Source organism: Macaca nemestrina, unplaced genomic scaffold (assembly GCF_043159975.1).
Source record: "Macaca nemestrina isolate mMacNem1 unplaced genomic scaffold, mMacNem.hap1 Scaffold_135, whole genome shotgun sequence".
Classification (NCBI taxonomy): domain Eukaryota; kingdom Metazoa; phylum Chordata; class Mammalia; order Primates; family Cercopithecidae; genus Macaca; species Macaca nemestrina.
The window spans coordinates 105,936-125,209 of NW_027257618.1; the positions used below are offsets into that span (position 1 = coordinate 105,936).

Below are 19,274 nucleotides of genomic sequence, written 5' to 3' on the forward strand. Positions count from 1 at the left end.
TGCTGCGTGAAAGACATGCCAGTTAATATAAAAAATAGAAAATATTGTATTTGTATTTTTTTTTTTTGAGATGGAGTCTCGCTCTGTTGCCCAGGCTAGAGTGCAGTGGCGCGATCTCGGCTCACTGCAATCTCTGCCTCCCGGGTTCATGCCATTCTCCTGCCTCAGCCTCCCAAGTAGCTGCCCGCTGCCACGTCTGGCTAATTTTTTGTATTTTTAGTAGAGACGGGGTTTCACCGTGTTAGCCAGGATGGTCTCGATCTCCTGATCTCGTGATCCACCCGCCTCAGCCTCCCAAAGTGCTGGGATTACAGATGTGAGCCACCTCACCCGGCCTATTTGTATTTCTTATTGAAAGTATAGTATGAGCATTTTGAGTTAAAAATATACTAGTAAAATTAATTGTACCTGTTTATATATTTATATGAGGCTACAAGGAAGGTTTCAAGTTCTATAACAGGACTCTCATAATTCTGTTGGAAAGTGCCTGTCTAGATGTCTGATCCAGCAGAAGACCGAGTTTTTAAATCTACAATTATAAATATTTAGGGAATCAAATTACAATGTGTCAAAGAACGAAAATATTTTAATTCTTGGGCCAGAGGAAGGGAAGACACTTTTTACTATAATGGAGTTGGGGAATTTCAGGTTCCGTACACGATAATCTTGAGAATTGTCACTCCCTCCTCACAGGTAAAAAGCTGAGCAAACTGAAAAATCAGCAGTTCTTCTTAAACGTGCAAGAGACGTGAGGTCACAGGCAAGCCACTGTCCCCAGATTGGCTGGACAGGTAAAGCGGAGAATTACCATACACTGGAGCACAATGCTCCAAGGAACCCACGCTGGGATTGGAAAACCTGAACTGGAATTGACAAATTGCTACAGTGAGGTGTGGCCACATCTGAGAGTTAAAACCTCCGGGAGGCCTGTGCATATGGGTCTCATGCTTTTGTGAGTTGTATCATCAGAAGCTCAACCAGGTTCTCGAAGTGTAAATATGAGAGAAAAATCACCTCATACTTACTACAGGGGAAAGAGAATAGGAATCATTTTTCAATATGTAGGTGCACTCTTCACTAGGTCTACCTTCCAGAGAAGCTTGTTAACTAGAGACTAACCAGGTGGGATCTTATCAGAGCCTTCTGACCTGGTGGAAAGGGAAATACCCAACTCCAACCTCCAGAACTGAAAAGCAAAAAAGAACAGAGTATCCAAGCACTATGGGACTTCCACAGAGGCATAAAATATGCATAACGGTAATACAAGGGGGAAGAAAGAGGAACAGAAGAACTATTTGTAACAGTAATAGCTGAATTTCCTCAGATTAATGCCAGACACCAAACCATAGATCCAGGAAGCTCAAGAAACACCAAGAAGGATAAATGTAAAAACGACGACGACAAAAACAAAACAAAAATAAACTCTACTTGGGCATAAAATATTCAAACTATGGTGAATCAAAGATTAAAAAGCAAACCGGAGTAATCTCCTTCCCTATGGAAGATCAAAGATAAGAATTATATTCAACTTCCCCTCAAACACCATGAAAGCAAGAAGTGGAGTGAAGTATTTAAACTATTGAGAGGAAAAAAATTCCATTAACCTAGAAGTCTATACTCTGTGAAATTATCTTTCAAAAGTGAAGAAAAAGTAAAGACCTTCTCCGACAAAAATTGCAAAATTTGTTGCCAGTAGACCTGCCTTGCAAAAAATGTTCAAAGTTCTTTAGAGAAAATAGTAGAGGTCAGTAACTAAGCTGTACACAAAGAAAGGAAGGGCACAGTCTGTTTACAGGGCTCACACCTGTCATCCTAACACTCTGGGAGGCAAAGATGGGAGTACAGCTGGAGGCCGCTTAGTTGAGACCAGCCTGGGCAACGTAGTGAGACTCTGTCTCATTAAAAAAAAGCCAAACGTGGTGGCCAACACCTATAGTGCCAGCTACTTTGAGAGGCTGAGATGGGTCACTTCTTGAGCCCAGGATCCCGTTCAAGGCTGTGGTGAGCTATAATGATGCTGCTCCACTCCAGCCTGGGCAACAGAGAAAGACCTTGTCTGTTTAAAAAAATAAATAGAAAAACAAAAAGCATTAAAGAAGAAATAGTGAAGGTAGAAGAAAATCTTTCATTTTTCTTAATAGATCTAACATAACAGTTCATTCATAATAGTGACAGTAAATATGTCATATACACACACTTAAATATAAGTGAAATGAATGAGAGCAGTGATACCCAAGGGATGGGACAGAGCAATTAGGAATTAGGATTATTTTGTTATTATAGTGTGCTTGCATTATCAAGAAACCAGTGTAGTGTCGTTTGAAAGTGGACTTGGGTTACTTGTAAATTTATATTGCAAATTCCAAGGCAGCCATTTAAAAAAAAAAAAAAAAGAACTGATATGCTAAGAAAATAAATCATAGAAAATGCTCAATTAAGACCACAAGGAAAAAAAAAAGAGTGAAAGACAAAAACAAAGAACAAGGGCAACAAATAGAAAATAGTAACAAATATGGTAGATGTTAATTCAACTGTATATCATTACTTTCAATGTCAGTCCAAATGCACCGAACTATATATTGTCTATAAGAAATCCACTTTAGATATAAAGACCTACATATAGATCAACAGTAAAGGGATGGAAAAAGATATAAATGTTAACACTAATTTTTTGGTGTGCAATGGCCTGATCTCATCTCACTGCAACCTCTGCCTCCCAGGTTCAAGTGATTCTCCCTCAGCCTCCCGAGTAGCTGGGATTACAGGCATTTGTCGTCATGCCCGGGTAATTTTTTTTTTTTTTTTTCTATTTTGGTACAGACGGGATTTCACCATGTTGGCCAGGCCGGTCTTGAACTCCTGACCTCAGGTGATCATCCCGCCTTGGCCTCCTAAAGTGCTGGGATTACAGGCATGAGCCACCGTACCCGGCCAACACTCATTTTGAAAAATGGAAGTGGTGATATTAATTTCAGACAGAGTTGGCTTTACATCAAGGAAAGTTACCAGAGATGATTATTACGTAATAAAGGGGTCAATTCTCCAAGAAGATGTAACAATCCTGAAATGTATTTTTGCTAACAAAGCATCAGAATGCCAAAGCAAAAACCGATACACTTCAAGGAGAAGTAATTAACCCACTAGTATAGTTGGAGAGGTTAACACCCCTTTATCAGAAATGGACCAATTCAGTAGCCAGAAAATCAGGACAAAATTGAAATCGGCATCCTCAGTCAACTGTATATAACTGACGTTTATAGACTATTTCCTCCAACAACAACAGAATACAGAACATTCACCAAGACATACCATGTTGTGGTCCATAAAAAACACCTTAACAAATTTAAAAGAATAGGAATCAAACAAGTGTGTTCTCAACCACAGTAAAGTAGAAATCAATAATAGATGACTGGAAAATATATTAGGATATTAAACAATACACTTATACATAATACATTGTTCAAGGAAAAAATCTGAAGATTTCTTCGAATTTTTGAAGTAAATGAAAATGAAAACTTCTTAAAATTTGTGAGCTGCAATGACAGTAATGTTTATAGGGAAATTTATAGATTTAAATGCATACGTTAAAAAAAACAAGATCTAAAATTAATCAGCTTCCACCTTCGAAAACGAGAAAAACAACATCAAATTAAATTCTAAGCAGGAGACAAATAATGAAAGAGCAGAAATCAATACACTGAAAACAGAATATCAGTAGAGAAAAATCAATGAAACCAAAAGCTGGTTCTTTGAGAGAAAATCTGTCAGCCTCTAACAAGAAAAAGAAATACAGCAGATAAATTACCAATATCAGAAATGAAATAAGGAACATAACTACAGATCCCATGGACATTAAAAGGATAATAAATATTATGAACAACTCTATGGCCACAAATTTGATAACGTGGATGAAATGAACCAATTTCTTTAAAGACAGAATCTGCCAAAATTTGAACAAGAAGAAACGATCTGTATGGACCTGTATCTGTTAAATTGAATCAGTGGTTAATAACCTTTCAAAACAGGAAGTGCCAGGCCCAGGTGGGTTCACTGGTGAATTCTACCAAACATCTAAGAAGAAATTATACCAATTATCTACAATCTCTTTCAGAACATAGAGGCTGAGGAATACTTCTTAACTCATTCTATAGAGCCAGCATCATTTTAATACCAAATACCATTTTAATAACAAAATATTACAAGAAAACTACAGAACATCTCTCATGAACATAGATGCAGTAATCTTCAATAAAATATTAGCAAATTAAATCTAACAAAAATTGTGCACTAAAACCACATGGAATTTCACATATCCAAAGCTGGTTTAACATTGAAAAGCCAATTAACGTAATTCATCACATTAATGGGTCAAAGACTAACAGATGCCTCATCTAAGAAGATATAGAGATGGCAAATCGATGTATGAAATCATGCTTCACATCATGTGTCATAGAGAAATGCAGATGAAAGCAACAGTAAGATATCACTACACCAGAATCCAGAACACTATCAACACCAAAGCCTGTGAAGATGTGGAGCTGTGGGAATTCTCTCTCATTCATTGCAGGTCTTAATGCAAAATAGAACAGCCTTTAGGAAGACAGATTGGTGGTTTCTTACAAAACTAAATATACTCTTACCATATGATAAAGCAATTACACTCCTTGGCATTTGCTCAAAGGAGTTGAAAACTTATGTCTACACAAAAAGCCTGCAAGTAGATATTTAGAGCAGCCTTATTCATAGTTGTCAAAACTTGGAAGCAACCAAAATGCCCCTCAGTAGGTGAATGTATAAGTGAGCTGTGGTACATCCAGACAATGGGATATTATATGAGGCTGAAAATGAATGAGCTATCCATAAAAAGACACGGAGGAAACTTAAAGGGCATATTGCTAAGTGAAAGAAGCAATCTGAAAAGGTTGTTGTATGATTCCAGCTTTACAACATCCTAGAAAAGGCAAGACTATGGAGACTGTAAAGAAGATCAGTGGTTGCCAGGGGCCGGGGGGAGGCAGGGATGAATAGGCAGAGCAGGAGAATTTTTAGTATCATGTGATCTCTGTATGATACTGTAATGGTGGATACATGTTATACATTTGTCCAGAGCCATATATTGTACAACACCAAGAATGAACCCTGATGTGAATGATGGAGTTGGAGTGGTAATGATGTTTTGCTGTAGAAGTATCAGTTGTGACAAATGTACCAGTCTGGTAGGCAATATCGATGACAGGAGATGCTGTGCATATATAGGGAATACATGAGACATCACTATAAAGCTGGAAAATATGACACTGAGATGAAATTGCGCTGATAGGCTTAACAGGTTGGAGAAGGAAGAGGAAGTCTGTGGGCTCGAAGGCAGATGAAAAGGAATTAACCAAAGTAAAGCCCAGAGAAACAAAATGAAAGAAAAGCCAACAGAACCTCAAGATCCTGTGATATGTCAATATACTTGTAATACAAGAAGGAAAAGAGAGAGAAGAGCAGGGACCTTTGAAAAAAGGAGTCAGAGTTTTCTCAGATTGATGTCCAACACCTGTGTCCGGCCCCGAGAAGTTCAGTGAATTCCAAGCAGAACAAGTATGACAAGAATCACATCCAAGTTCATGATAGCCAAAGTACTGAAATCCCAAGATTAAGAGGAGATCCTGAAAGGACTCAGAAGAAAAAGACAAGTTACACACCAGAGAAGCATTTGAACAACGCGTGACTTCTGTGAAGATACAGTGGAGACCAGAAGACCATGGAAAGACATTTTTTAAAGCACTAAAAGCAGGAGAAAGGCCTGTCAACTCATATCCAGGGAAAATCTCCTTTATAAACAGGGGTGAAACAACACATTCCCAAATATGAAAGCTGAGAGAATGTGTTATCAGCAGAAATACACTATAAACGTGCTAAAGAATGTACTTGGCTGATTGCAAAGGATATCAGATGAAAGGTTAGCTCTACGAAAAAGAACCCTAGAAATCATAACAGTGCACTCTAAATTTTCTAGAAAATAATATCATAGAATATTTTAGTCTATGATTTTATGGTTTTTGTTTTTTTATGATCTTATAATTTTATGATATAAAATCATACAATGTACACAATTCTCTATGCCTCCTTTACCTGTTTTGAAGTCCTTGCTGTACCATGTACCAGTAGTTTATTCCTTATTATTTATTTATATTCTATTTGATAGATATGACACATTCTGTTTATTCATTTACCAGTTGGTTGTTTCCAGTATTAAGCTGCCATCGACATTTATGTATATATCTTTGTGTATGCATATAATTTCCTTTATCTTAAGTGGATGCCAAGTAGCATGATTGACTCTTATTGTAAGTTTAGGTTTAGCTTTTTAAAAACTGCCAAATTATTTACAAAATAACTGCACCATTTCACACTTCCACCAGCAGCATATGTGCATTCCAGTTTCTCCACATCATCACCAGCAATAGTTACTGTTATTTTTATTTCTGCCATTCTAATTGATGTGAAATGGTATATCATTGTGTATTTACTTTGCAACAATGAATGATGCTAAGCATTTTTAACGTGCTTATTAGCTTTTAATGTGCTAATTCCTATTCATAGCCATTTGTATATGTTGGCAAAATGTTCAGATTTTTTGCTCAGGTTTTAAATGGGTTGGTTGTCGTCTTATGGGTTACAGGTGCCTTATGTAATCTGAATATAAGAGTTTTACAGATGTAACGTTTCTCAGTGAAAGAACAATCTATTATGTAGCAGACAGAACAAAGCCCTTCCCCCAAGATACCCAGGTCCTATTCCTCAGAACTTATGAACCTGTTGTCTGAAGTGGTTAAAAGGGATTTTGCAGCTGATTAATTCGATTAATTTAAGATCTTGAGATGGGACCTTTATCCTGGTTTAAGTAGGTAGACCCACTGTAATCAAGAAGGTCCTTACAAGAGAAAAGAACTGGAGACTGGAGTGATGCACTTTAAAGATGAAGAGGGGCCAGGAGTCAGGGACACATGTGGCCTCTAGAAGTTGGGAAAGGTAAAGAAATGGATTCTCATTTGAAGCCTCCAGAAGGAATGTAGTTCTGCTGACACTTAGATTTTACACTTCTGACTTCTCCATCAATAGGATAATAGATTCGTGTCTTGTTATAAGCCACTAAGATCAAAGTAATTTGTTACATTAGCTATAGGGAGATAATAATCTTTTAAAACTTACTAGTTTTCTATTTTAATGAAGTCTATTTCACTAATTTCTATGGATTGTGTTTTTGGAAGTTTTAGTAGTCTCATGGTCTTACTGTTCTTTCATTTTGGTCTGTGACTCATTTGGAGTTAATTTTTGTGTGTGCAGTAGGGATCTAAGTGGGATTTTTGTTTGTTTTGGTTTGGTTTGGGGGACTTTTTCCCCCACGGTTTTTCTTTTTGGTGTGTGGGTACTCAGTTGCCGCAGCAACATTTGTTGAAAAAACAAACTACCTTTCTCTTACTGAATTGTCTTGAGACCTTTGTCAAAAATAAATTAACCATAAATACAAGGCTTTATTTCTCAATTTAATTCTGTTCCTTTGATGTATGTGTCTATTTTTGTGCTAATACCACTGCCTTAAAAACTATGACTTTATGTAAAGTTTTGAAATCAGATAGTGAAGTCTTCCAACATTGTTTCCCTTTTTTAAATTTATTTTGGCTATTGTAGGTCCTTTGTATTTCCAGATAAAATTGAGAATAAGCTTTCCATTTCACACACAGCCTTCTGGGATTTTATTAGGCAGTGCCTTGAATTAATGGAACAGTTTGGGAAGAATTGTCTTGATAATGCTGAGTTTTCCAATTCACGATCTTGAATCTATCTCCATTTATTTAGTTTCCATTTATTTGGATCCTTAATGTCTCTCAGTAATGTTTTATAGTTGCCATTGTACACATTCTGCACCTTTTTGTTAGAAGTTCAGCTGAGTGTCTTCTGCTTTTGAGGCTATTGTGAATGGAACGATTTTCTTTATTTTCAGGTTATTTCTAGTATATGTATATCTTTATCTTGTGTCCTATGATCCCATCAAACTTTGTTTTAGTAATGCAAAACATGTTTGGTGTACTTCTTGCCATTTTCTACATCCCAAGGTGATGTCATCTATGAATAAAGACACTTTTATTCCTTCCTTTCTAATCTGGATGTCTTCATTACTAAACTTGTTAATTTATTTCACCAGCTAGAACCTGCCAGATAACGTTGAATAAAAGTGGCAAGAGGGGACATCTTTGTCTTGTTCTCCATCTTAGGGAAAACGCATTCTAGTGTTTACCATTAAATACAATGTTAGCTGTGGCTTTTCACGAATGTACTTTAGCAGGTTGAGGAAATTGCCTTCTATTCCTGGTTTGTTCAGTTTCATTCTCTTGAATTTGTCAGTACTTTTCTATGTCTCCTAAGGTTAACATGCGGTTCTACTCCGTAATTCTATATGGTGTATGACATTAATTCAGTTTTGAATGTTAAATCAACCTGACTTCCTGTCCCCATGGTGTGTAATTCTAGTCACCACTGGTCATGCTGTATCATCCATTTCATATGCTGCTTGCTTGGTTTGCTGCTATTCTGTCGAGTGTCTATATCACATTATTCTGCAGGTTTCTTGGAAAAGGTAGGTGGGAGTGAGGAATGAAAGATTGGAAAGGGTTGTGAGAAGACGTTCTGGGGAGATGGTTGTGCTGCATATGGACACCTGGTTGTGTACCTTTCTCAAAAGTCTCAAGGCTGTGTCAGTTTTACTTTTTCTTTTATATAAATTGTGTAAGTTTTCTTAAAAGGCAGGGTGGGCCAGGCGCAGTGGCTCACGCCTGTAATCCCAGCACTTTGGGAGGGCGAGGCAGGCCGATCATGAGGTCACAAGGTCAGGAGATCGAGACCAGCCTGGCCAACATGCTGAAACCCCATTTCTCCTAAAAACACAAAAATGAGCCAGGCATGGTGGCACGTGCCTGTAATCTCAGCTATTTGGGAGGCTGAGGCAGGAGAATCGCTTGAGCTTGGGAGTGAGAGGTTACTGTGAGCTGAGATCATGCCACTGCACCCCACCCTGGGCAACAGAGCAAGACTCTGTCTCAAAAGAAAAAAAAAGCAAGATGATAGAGAATTTTCAGGCTCCTAATATTGTTGCTTGTCTAACAAGTAAACTTTTAAAAAAATTCCCAGACAGCATAAGTCGTGTGACAGTGGTAATAAGTGTGAATATTGTTTGCTATTATTGTCTTTTAAGAAGCAATCCTGTGTCTTAAGATTATTTGCTGTGACTCCTCCTCTCACCCAATGATCTGGAGCTGCTCACCTGAGCCGGCGCCTCCCATCACTCACCTGTAGGTAGGATTCTGAGTGTCATTCTTACGTTGAAGTTTAACAAATACACCAGCAATGTATTCCCAAAAACCTTGGTACTGCATGAAAAGTTATTAAATGAAAAATGTTCTCCTGAATTATAGTGAAAAAATGGATGTATTTTATCATAATCCAAGATATCCAATTTGTACAGATAGAAAAATCAATAATGAGAATGTATAAGAAACGAATACTGTAAAGGTGATTAGATTTGTGTGCAAAATGTGACATGAGGGTTTGTCGTGTGTCCCGGAGGAAAACGGGGAGGTGGAGAGGCCGCTCCATGTGAGGCACATTCTGCTTTCTCTCCTGTTACCATCACCAGCGTCTTGATCCTTAGAGAGCTGCATGGGTATCGAACACACCGAGGTAGAAATCCATCACCCTCATGGGTATCGAACACACCGACACAGAAATCACCTGCATGGGTATCTGACACACTGATGTAGAAATAAATCAGCTGCATGGGTATCTAACACACCAACGTAGAAATAAATCAGCTGTATGGGTATCTAACACACTGACATAGAAAGAAATCAGTTGTATGGGTAACTAACACACAGACGCAGAAATCACCTGCATGGGTATCTAACACACCGATGTAGAAATAAATCAGCGGTATGGGTAACTAACACACAGATGCAAAAATCACCTGCAAGGGTATATAACACAAACACCAACGTAGAAATAAATCAGAGCCCAGAAGAGCATCTCAGGACTAACCAGGGCTAAACATAGTCACACTGAGACTCCTGAGAGCCGCACAGGCCCTCCGCCTCCCCTTGCCCTCTCACTTTCTCTTTCTGACTGACACAAGAAAACACTTGGTTTCTTCCCAAACTGCTGTGTAGAGGATATGTGTCAGTGCATCTTTGAGATGACAGTATCAAACATCTTATAGCATGTTTGTATAAGGTGCTTTAGAAGAAAAATGCATTATGCTAAAATAAATGGCTCATTATCTGAAAAGTGGTTTAAATTCTCAAGAGTGTCTACGGCAAAAAGTCATTAAACAACTGTTCAGACTTGGGTGAAGTAGATCTGTGTTGGAGGGACTGAGATTGTGGTGCATGTTTTTGCTGTAATATGCAGCAAATCGCCTTTCTTCTTACACAGAGACCTCTTCTGGCTCCGAAGATGAAGGCTCATTGCAGGGGGACTCCCAGGGCACCCCGACCTCCAGCCAGGGCAGCATCAACATGGAGCACTGGATCAGTCAGGCCATCCACGGCTCCACCACGTCCACCACCTCCTCGTCCTCCACGCAGAGCGGGGACAGCAGAGCTGCCAACAGGCTGGCGGATGTCATGGCCCAGACCCACATGGGTGAGCACGCTTCACAGTGTCTTTCTGTGCCTGTTGTCTAAATGCCTTTGCGTGTGCACGTTTTTCTCTGTTTGCATCGTGGCTGTGGAATCCCTTAGTGGAAAGAGCGCAGAGCCCCTCTGGCCCCTGGGGTGCTTTGGTTGGATTGTTTCTGGAAGATGCTTTACTGCTTCTCATGCCCAGGTCCCTCCCACAGCTGGAATTCCAGGGGCCTTATTACTGGGGAATCCCGCAGCCATATCCGAATTCCAGGGGCCTTCTGCTTATAAGTCCTTTTGTGTTCCTGGGGAATCCTGCAGCCATATCCGCTTCCAACTTTTCTTCTCACTTATGCTTCTGCGTGAAACCTTAACAGTCCCAGTCAACAGGACAGGGTTTTAAAGTGTGCTTCTCCTGACCACGGGAGTCATTTAAGGAAATGAAGGCTTTAAGCACGGCCGCTTTACGCTGCTGTCTGCCACAGGTGTTCAGATTTCTTGGGCGTGGCGCACTGTTTTGTGTAGGTTCTATGACAAGGGAGATCCTCTGTATTAGAAAAAGAACGAAGTTAGGATCACTGCCCCACAACGTTTGAAGATGTCGTGGAAAAGGAGTGAAGTGAGAATTAATAGAGGTAGAGTCGACGCGTGGGGGAGCCACGATGAGCCTCGCGTCGCTCTGCCTTTGAATGGTTCAGGAGTAAATGTTTTCCATCAAGTATGGGACTTGGGTTGAATAGGATTTGGTGTGTGTCTCTATTAAAGCAGTAACCGGAGACGACTGTGTACCACGTCGCCGATAACGGAGCACGAGCCACAGGCTCAGACCCTCCCGGCACCAGCTACCACAGGAAAGCCTGATCTCTGCAAAACCCTCAGTGGGAAGCAGGTGGACGTCATGTGTGATCAGATAGCCCACAGACACCCCAGAACCCCAGAATGTTCACTTCTAGATCACTGACTCCTTCACACCCAGAGGTGTTTGGGATTGACTTGGGTCCCAGCCCCTTCGGTGCTCACTGACACTGAAAGCGTCAGCTGTTTTCTGTCTGGAACAGGAGTTTGCTGTCAGGAGAGCTGGGTCTGTCTCACTTTTCCCAATAACTGCTGCTGGGATCTTGAAGTCCCTTCTCCTGCTTTAGGCTTTGAGTGAGGGGAAAAAAATTGAAAAAAATAATTTTTCTCTCTCAACTGTTGTGAGTATAAAGGAGAAAACAGAAATACTCTTTAAAAGTTTGCGAAGTAGTACTCAAATGAAAAGCAGTATTAAACTTCAGTTTGACACAGTTTCAGGAACATGTACACTCGTTTATGTGAATTAATAGCCCTACTTGAAATCACAGTAGGCTAAACATTGAACAGAAATGTGTGACTGTTACATATTTTTCCATAATAAAATTCCATGTGTATATTGGATCGCAGGATAGTGGCCGAGGCTCTGCCAGACGAGAACGGGGAGGCCAGACACCACCTCTGCCACTTGGTGGAAGCATTTGTATCCTCAGATCTTATTCAATTTTAAGAAAATGCACAGAATCTTACCAAGGAAAACACATATTTTTGAATAAATGAATCACTGCACTTGGGCCTCCCTTTGTGGGTTTACCCTTTCAATACTGGAGGAAGTTTTAGTACAAAGAATTAATGTATCCAAACTATGAGGGGCTCCTAACTCACGTACATCAGGGCTCAGTGTGACCCAAATGTAACTCTAGGGTGATCGCGTTCCGGTAATTTCTAATTGGGCACAAAGATAATCCTCCTAGACTATCTGGAAATTTTCTATAAGTTTGGGAATTTTTTGGAAAAGCCGTGACAAAATAATGAAACTTGAAGAGGAGAAATATTTTGTGTGGCAAAACAAGAGAAGTAAAAAGTCAGATGTGCATTTGACCTTCTGAGATAATCAGAAGCCTGTGAATGAGAACTTAGCATCTGTGATCACGTGTGCGTGTGAGTGTTCTAGGGAGTCCAGTCACAACATAGTCACACTGGCCAACCCCCCCCCCCAGACCCTACATGGTCATAGCCATTACTATTCCCATTTGATGAAGAAACTGAGGCATGGAGAGCTTAAGGGACATCCCCAAATCCCCAGAAGTTTCCAGAGCTGGGTTTCCATTTCCAGGCCCTGGGCTCCAAAGCGCGAGTAAAGCCCTGGGCTGTGTGGACGGTGGCCGACAGGAAACGGGACCCTTCCATGAACACACACACGCTTCCTGGCACCCTGCCATTGCCGGTCTAACGTTATTCTAGTTAAAACGCCGCTGACGTGGCTCCTATTAGGAAATTGAGGTTTCACTAAACTCTGCTCCATTTTCGGCAACATGAGTTATGCTGGGGTCCCCCTTTGTGCCGGATGTGTGTGGCAGACGTGGCTGAGATCGGCTTTGGCTTCTCACGGCACCCCCAGACCGCGCTCCGGTCTCTTCCTGAGCTATGGCTTGCTCAACCTGCAGAACAAACGCCACAACCACCAGAAACACTCATGATGTGCTTCTTTACAGATAATCATTCTGCACCTCCTGATGTAACCACGTACACCTCAGAGCACTCCATACAGATGGAGCGACCACAGGGTTCCACGGGGTCCCGGACAGCGCCCAAGTACTGCAACGCCGAGCTCATGGAGACCGGGAATGGTACGTCCCAAAGCAGAGATGTGTTTTTTTCTGGGAAACGGTTTGTGCTGATGTCCCGTTCTGTGCCCGTGACTGGGTGTGTTTCTTCCTGGGGTACAATCTGCTGCCATTTTATCTGCTGAATAACTAACAGTGGTTCAGCAACTGAGAAATTCTTGCACAGGTGTTAAGACCGTGAACAGTCACTTAGAAAAGCAAGAAGAAGTTAAATGTACAACAGAATTACTGTCAGATGGGCCGGTATGTTGCTTTAGACTTCGGAGGAAAGAGGGTCTTTTTATCCATGTTGGACAGAGATGTCAGCGACTTGGTAACAGGCTGCGGCCGAGGGCTTCTCCTTCCTTCCTGTGGCCTGGTCTTGGTATGTTCTGATTACAGCGGCGGTTTGTATCACCTAGCCCCTGTTCTATTTAAGTCTTAGTCCTTCCCCGGGGTCATAAAAGTCAGTGTAGAACCTAGCAGTGAATGAAATACAATGCCCCCGTGTGAAGCCTCATCGAGCAGCCTTGGAATGGCGTAATCTTGTAGTGCACGGGACTCGCAGGCGGACAAGGAGGCCTCTCCGAACCCCAACAGGTAGACAGGGAGGACTATCGGAGCCGCGACAAGCACAGTGGACAGGGAGGCCTGTGTGGACACAGTGGACAGGCACAGTGGCCAGGGAGGACAGCGTGGTTGTGTGGATCCACAGGACACTGTGGCGTCCAAGCACGCGCTCCCAGAGGAGAGGACCCTGTGGGAGCTGATGCTGGGAGCAGGCTGAGATTCCAGCGAGTAAGACTCCCTGTGACGTGCACAGCTGCCATCTGCGCAGCAGCTCCTGACGCCAAGATGGTCATGCGATAAATGCACAAAGCACATCTCCAGCAAAAAGCCGCCGAGTGTCGACATCCAGGATATCCACCGAGGTGGCTTTTTAGTGTTAATACGATGAATGTGAGCAGCAGGTGGTCTGCGTTCTGGGTATGTGTGACTGTGCCACTGCAGTTTTGTTCTCATGTCTTGATGAGCATGAACGGTTCCTGACGAGGGTAGGTAAGGATGCTGTGACCTGAGACTCTGCAGTATTGTAGCTTGAGGAACCAAGGAGTTTTTCTGTCTTGCAAACCTGTCAGGGAGGATGTTCCAGGCTGGTGACTGCTCCATGAGGTATTCAGAGATCCAGGTTCCTTTCAGACTCCTGCTCTGTGTTCCCACGGACACGGCTGTCCTTGCTGTGGTTGGGACTGGGTGATTGCCATGCTGGCGGGGGAGGGTTAAGGCGAGAGTGGCCATGATTTACCTAATCTACATAATGACAGGGAGCCTGGGAGTAAAGTGTAGCCATGGCCTGGAGGATGGATGATGGATGTTGGTGAACGACTGGCTGCACTCACCGCAGATGGCCCCAGGGATGGGAAGGACGACTGATTATGCCATTCAATGGTACCTGGTTCTTTCAGATTTGGCTTCCTTATGGATTTTCTGCTGTAAAGAGGAGAGAGCCTGTGGTTCTAGGCCAAACATTTCACTCACCTCGTAGCATCTTGTATCCCTTAGCCAACATTTTTGTCAAGTTTCAGAAGTCCTATCAAACCGGCAAGCATTTCTCAGTTTGGTTTAATCATTGGATTTTATATCTGTGTCTGCATCTCTATTTTACATCTATGTGGTTATTTGATACTCTGTAGTACCTTTGTAATAGGTTCTATTTGGTGGAAGTTACTCTCAACAAACCTTGCTGCTACTTGAATTTTCAAGGTTGCAAGTAGAAAGGAGAGAATAAAAACCACATCTTCTCTAATTTTAAAATTTGTTGTTCCTCAAATCACACCAGAAGTACAGATACTACAAATTATAAAAGCAGTCAGAATCAAGGTTAAGAGATTTCTGGGTGATTCTGGCTGATCAGCAGTATTTGCTGAGGTGTGTGCAGCAGAGCAACATGCCAAGAAGCCCGGCACGGGGGAGAGTTGGAAGGCCAGGCTGTGACTTCGGAGGTGTGTTGCCTCAGGAAGAGGAGCTAGATGTAGAGAGGATAAATGGCCACAGGTGTGACCACCGCCGTCCTTGCCGCGGTCCGGGGGCCTTTGTATGGGGCCCTTTGTGAGCTGAGTTATGAACCAGATGAAGGCTGTGCAGGCGTGTGAGAATCCAGGCCAGACTCGATGGGTGGAGGCTTGGCAGAGGTGAGGGGCCAGACAGCCTCGCTAAATGTGCAGTGGCTCACTGCAGACAGTGCCCATCAGTCACCAGACAGACCGGCTTGATCTTCAGCCCCCATGGCAGCTGCCTCTACCTGTCTGCCTCCACCTTCTGAGTCCTATAGGCGTCGCAAATGTGTGGTTTTTAAACAGATTTGGATGAGTTGTTTTCTGCACAACACACTTTTACAGACGGAGGCTGGTTCTCCACAGTGGCACCAGGGACTTGGCAGGGACTGGTGGGACAGAGCCTCAGAGCACAGCACCAGCTCCCTGGGCGAAGACGGTGCCTGTGGGACGGAAGAAAGAAGAGGCACACAGTGCTGAGGCGTGAACTCTAGTTTGCTCTTAGACATGACACACATGCCTCCTGGAAGTTTGCATGAAGCACTGCTAAAGCCACCAGTGCGGACAGGTCCTTAGATCAGGAGACTCAGAACACAGTTGTATTTGAAATCCTTCACATGCTGCAATCTCTTCAAAGAGGACTACAAGTCATCTCTAATAATGTTGTAAAATTAATTTTTTATTAAGTGCCATGGCTTTTTTTTTTTTTTTTTTTGGTGGGGTAGGGCCGGTGTGTGACAGTAAAACAATAGATGCAGTGACACAGCTGGTGGGTGTTGGTTCTGGGCCCCAGTTGGGCAGTTGTATGAAAAGAAACCGAAAAGTCTCTACAGTGGTATGAACTGAAACACCTGGATTATGTGTTTTCATGTATTTGACATAAATGCACACATTCGTACACTAAACACATATTTTTCTATATGTAATAAAATTCACACCTTTAAATAGTTAACATATATTTTATTTTAGGACCTCCCCCATGATGTGAAGACTAATAGCCACTCCCTCTCCCCCCCCGGATATTAAGAGCCACATCGCAGGGCAGTGAGGCACCCCCCGCGAGGTGGGGACTAATCGCCACCCCCTCTCCCCCTCTGGCTATTAGAAGTCACCTCGCAGGGGGGTGAGGCACCCCCACAAGGTGGGGACTAATAGCCACCCCTTCTCCTCCCGCTGGCTATTAGGGGCCATGGTGGACTCACAGCCTGTTTGATATTGTGAGTAATATCATCTGCCCCTCTGGAAATTATGAACTCTTTCACAGATGGGTGTATACTCTGTGTGTACACCGTCAGAGGGTGTACACCCGTCTGTATTGGGAGTAATATCATCCTCTTCCTCCCTGAATGTTAAGAAGAATATCCCAGGATTGTTTCTACTCCCTGCATTATTGGGTGTCATATCCTCCTCTCCCACGTGGAAATGAGAAACAATATCACTGGGGGCGTGTACACCTTCTGTAACATTTAAAGTAATATCATCCCCTTCCCTCCAGGATCATGGGAACAATATCCTGGGGGGTGTACACTTTCTGCCATATAGGTCATAATATCATCCCTCCCACCTTGAAACATTATGAAGGACCATCTCACACGGGGTGTACAACCCTTGGTGCGATATTGGGAATGCAATTATCCTCTTCCCGGCATATTTGGAAAAATATCAGAGTGAGTGTACCCCTCCTGCCATATAAGGATTACTATCCTCTTCTTCCTTTCTGGATATTAGAAAGAAGATCACACGTGGGTTTGCACTTTCTTCGATATCTGGAGTCATGTCATCCTCTCTTGTCTTGAATGGCAAGAACAATGCCTTGGGGGGGATGTACACACCCTGTCATATTGGGAGTAATATTACACTCTCCCCTCCTTGATAATTAGGAACAACATCCCATGCTCTCTGTCCCTGGATATTAGGAACAACATCACAGGTAGGTGTACACCCCCTGTGGTATTAGGAGTAATAATATGATTATTGAACATCCATGATTGATATTAACAATTATCAATGATACTATTAATAGGATACCGTTATTATGGATAATTATTTTAAATATATGATTATGCATGCTTAAAATAATTGTTAATATTGTTTTATTACCATCACTTAGTATTAAGTAACATTAATTGCTGATATCATTATTTTATTAATGGTGATATTACTATTGATTATTAATGCTAATCATTAACATTTTTAACTAGTATTTTACTATCTTTATTGTGATTATTAATATTGATGATTACTCTTAATTTTTCTTATACTTATTAATAATTAATAGACTTGTTCCTGATATCCGGCAGGGAGAGGATGATATCACTCCCAATATCGAAGAAAGTGTACACCCCACTATGATGTTATTCCTAACAGCCAGGGGGTAGAGGATGACATTATTGAAACTATGGCAGTGGGTGTACATCCCTTCGGTCGTCTTGTTCCTTATATCCTGGGTGGGAGAGGATGATACGACTCCCAATATCGCAGGGGGCATAGACCTCCCCCGTGATATTGTCCCTAACATCCAAAGGTGGAGAGGATGATATTTCTTCTGATTTCACAGGGGGTGTACACCACCCCTATGATATGGTTCCTAATATCCAGGGGGTGAGAGGATGATATTAGTCTCCATATTGCAGGAGGTGTACACTCCCTAGTGATATTGTTCCTAATATCCAGGGAGGGAGAGGATGATATCACTCCCAATATCGCAGGTTCCCTATATCCTGGGAGGGAGACGATGATACTAGTGGCAATATCGCAGAGGGTGTACACACCCACTGTGATACTGTTTCGAATATCCAGAGGCAGAGAAAATGATATGACTCCCAATATCACAGGGGGTGTACATCCTCCTGTGATATTGTTTCTTACATTCAGGGAGAGAGGATGATATTACTCCCAATATCACAGGGGTTGTACACACCTCCTGCGATATTGTTCCTAATATCCTGAAGGGGAGAGCATATTACTCTCAATATGGCAAGGGGTGTATACTTCTTTTGTAATATTGTTCTTAATATCCGTGATGGGAGAGGATGATATGACTCCCAATATTGCAAGAAATGTACAGCTGCCTGTGATAGAGTTCCTAACATCTAGGTGGGGAGAGGATGATATTACTGCCCATATCTCACGAGTTGTAAAACCCCTTTGATATTTTGCCTACAATCCTGAGGGGAGAGGATATTATTCCCGATAACGAAGAAGGTATACACTCCCCTGTGACACTATGCCCAATATCCACATTGGGAGACGATGACATTACGCCCAATATCACAGGGGATGTACACCCACCCTGGGATATTGTTCCTTGTATTGAGAGAGGGAGAAGATGCTATTGCTCCCAGTAACGCAGGGGCTGTGGCTGTACACCCCTCCTGTGATATTGTTCTTAATATCCTAGGGAAGAGAGGATGATACTACACCCAATATCTCATGGGCTGTACAGTGTCCGCTCAGAGATGTGTGGGGCTCTCTTACACAGGTAACTCCTTCTCTAACTTTAGCCACATGCTGGTCATCCAGGGGCCTCCTAAAATCCAGGAGCATAAAACCAAGTGGAATTTCTGAGAACCAAAGATGGTACATGGCTCTGGTTGGGCTGCCACAGGCAGTTTTGTGAAAAGACAGATGTATTTCTCATAGTCCTGGAGTCTGGAGGTCCAAGGTCAAGGTGAGTTCAGGACTGGCTCCTCCTAAGGCATCTCTCCTTGACTGTCAGATGGCATCTTCTCTTGTGTTCTCGTGCGGTTGTCCCTCTATAGATGTCTGTGTCCTGATCTCTTCTTACAAGGGCATCAGTTCTAATGACTTCGTTACCTTAATCACCTCTTTAAAAGGCCTATCTCCACATACAGACACATTCTGAGGTCCTTGATTAGGACTACAACCTGGGAATCTTGGTGTATGCAATTAAACCTGAAGCAGATGGGGTCTTATAACCT

The 19,274-nt window shown here is 42.2% G+C and overlaps 1 protein-coding gene across 3 annotated transcripts in view; it reads left to right on the plus strand.

Annotated features, from left to right (window-relative positions):
* The window catches only part of LOC139361286 (disco-interacting protein 2 homolog C-like), a 115,119-nt gene extending 99,104 nt beyond the window's left edge, over window positions 1-16,015 (plus strand). For 2 of the 3 annotated variants that reach the window (XM_071089903.1, XM_071089904.1), the window contains exons 3-4: window positions 10,474-10,683; window positions 13,169-16,015. In XM_071089903.1, coding sequence (XP_070946004.1) covers window positions 10,474-10,683; window positions 13,169-13,425 — 467 coding nt within the window. In that variant the 3' untranslated portion in view covers window positions 13,426-16,015. The remainder of the gene's footprint in view (window positions 1-10,473; window positions 10,684-13,168) is intronic. The other variant, XM_071089905.1, reaches the window with a different exon arrangement.
* Window positions 16,016-19,274: the final 3,259 nt, after the last annotated feature.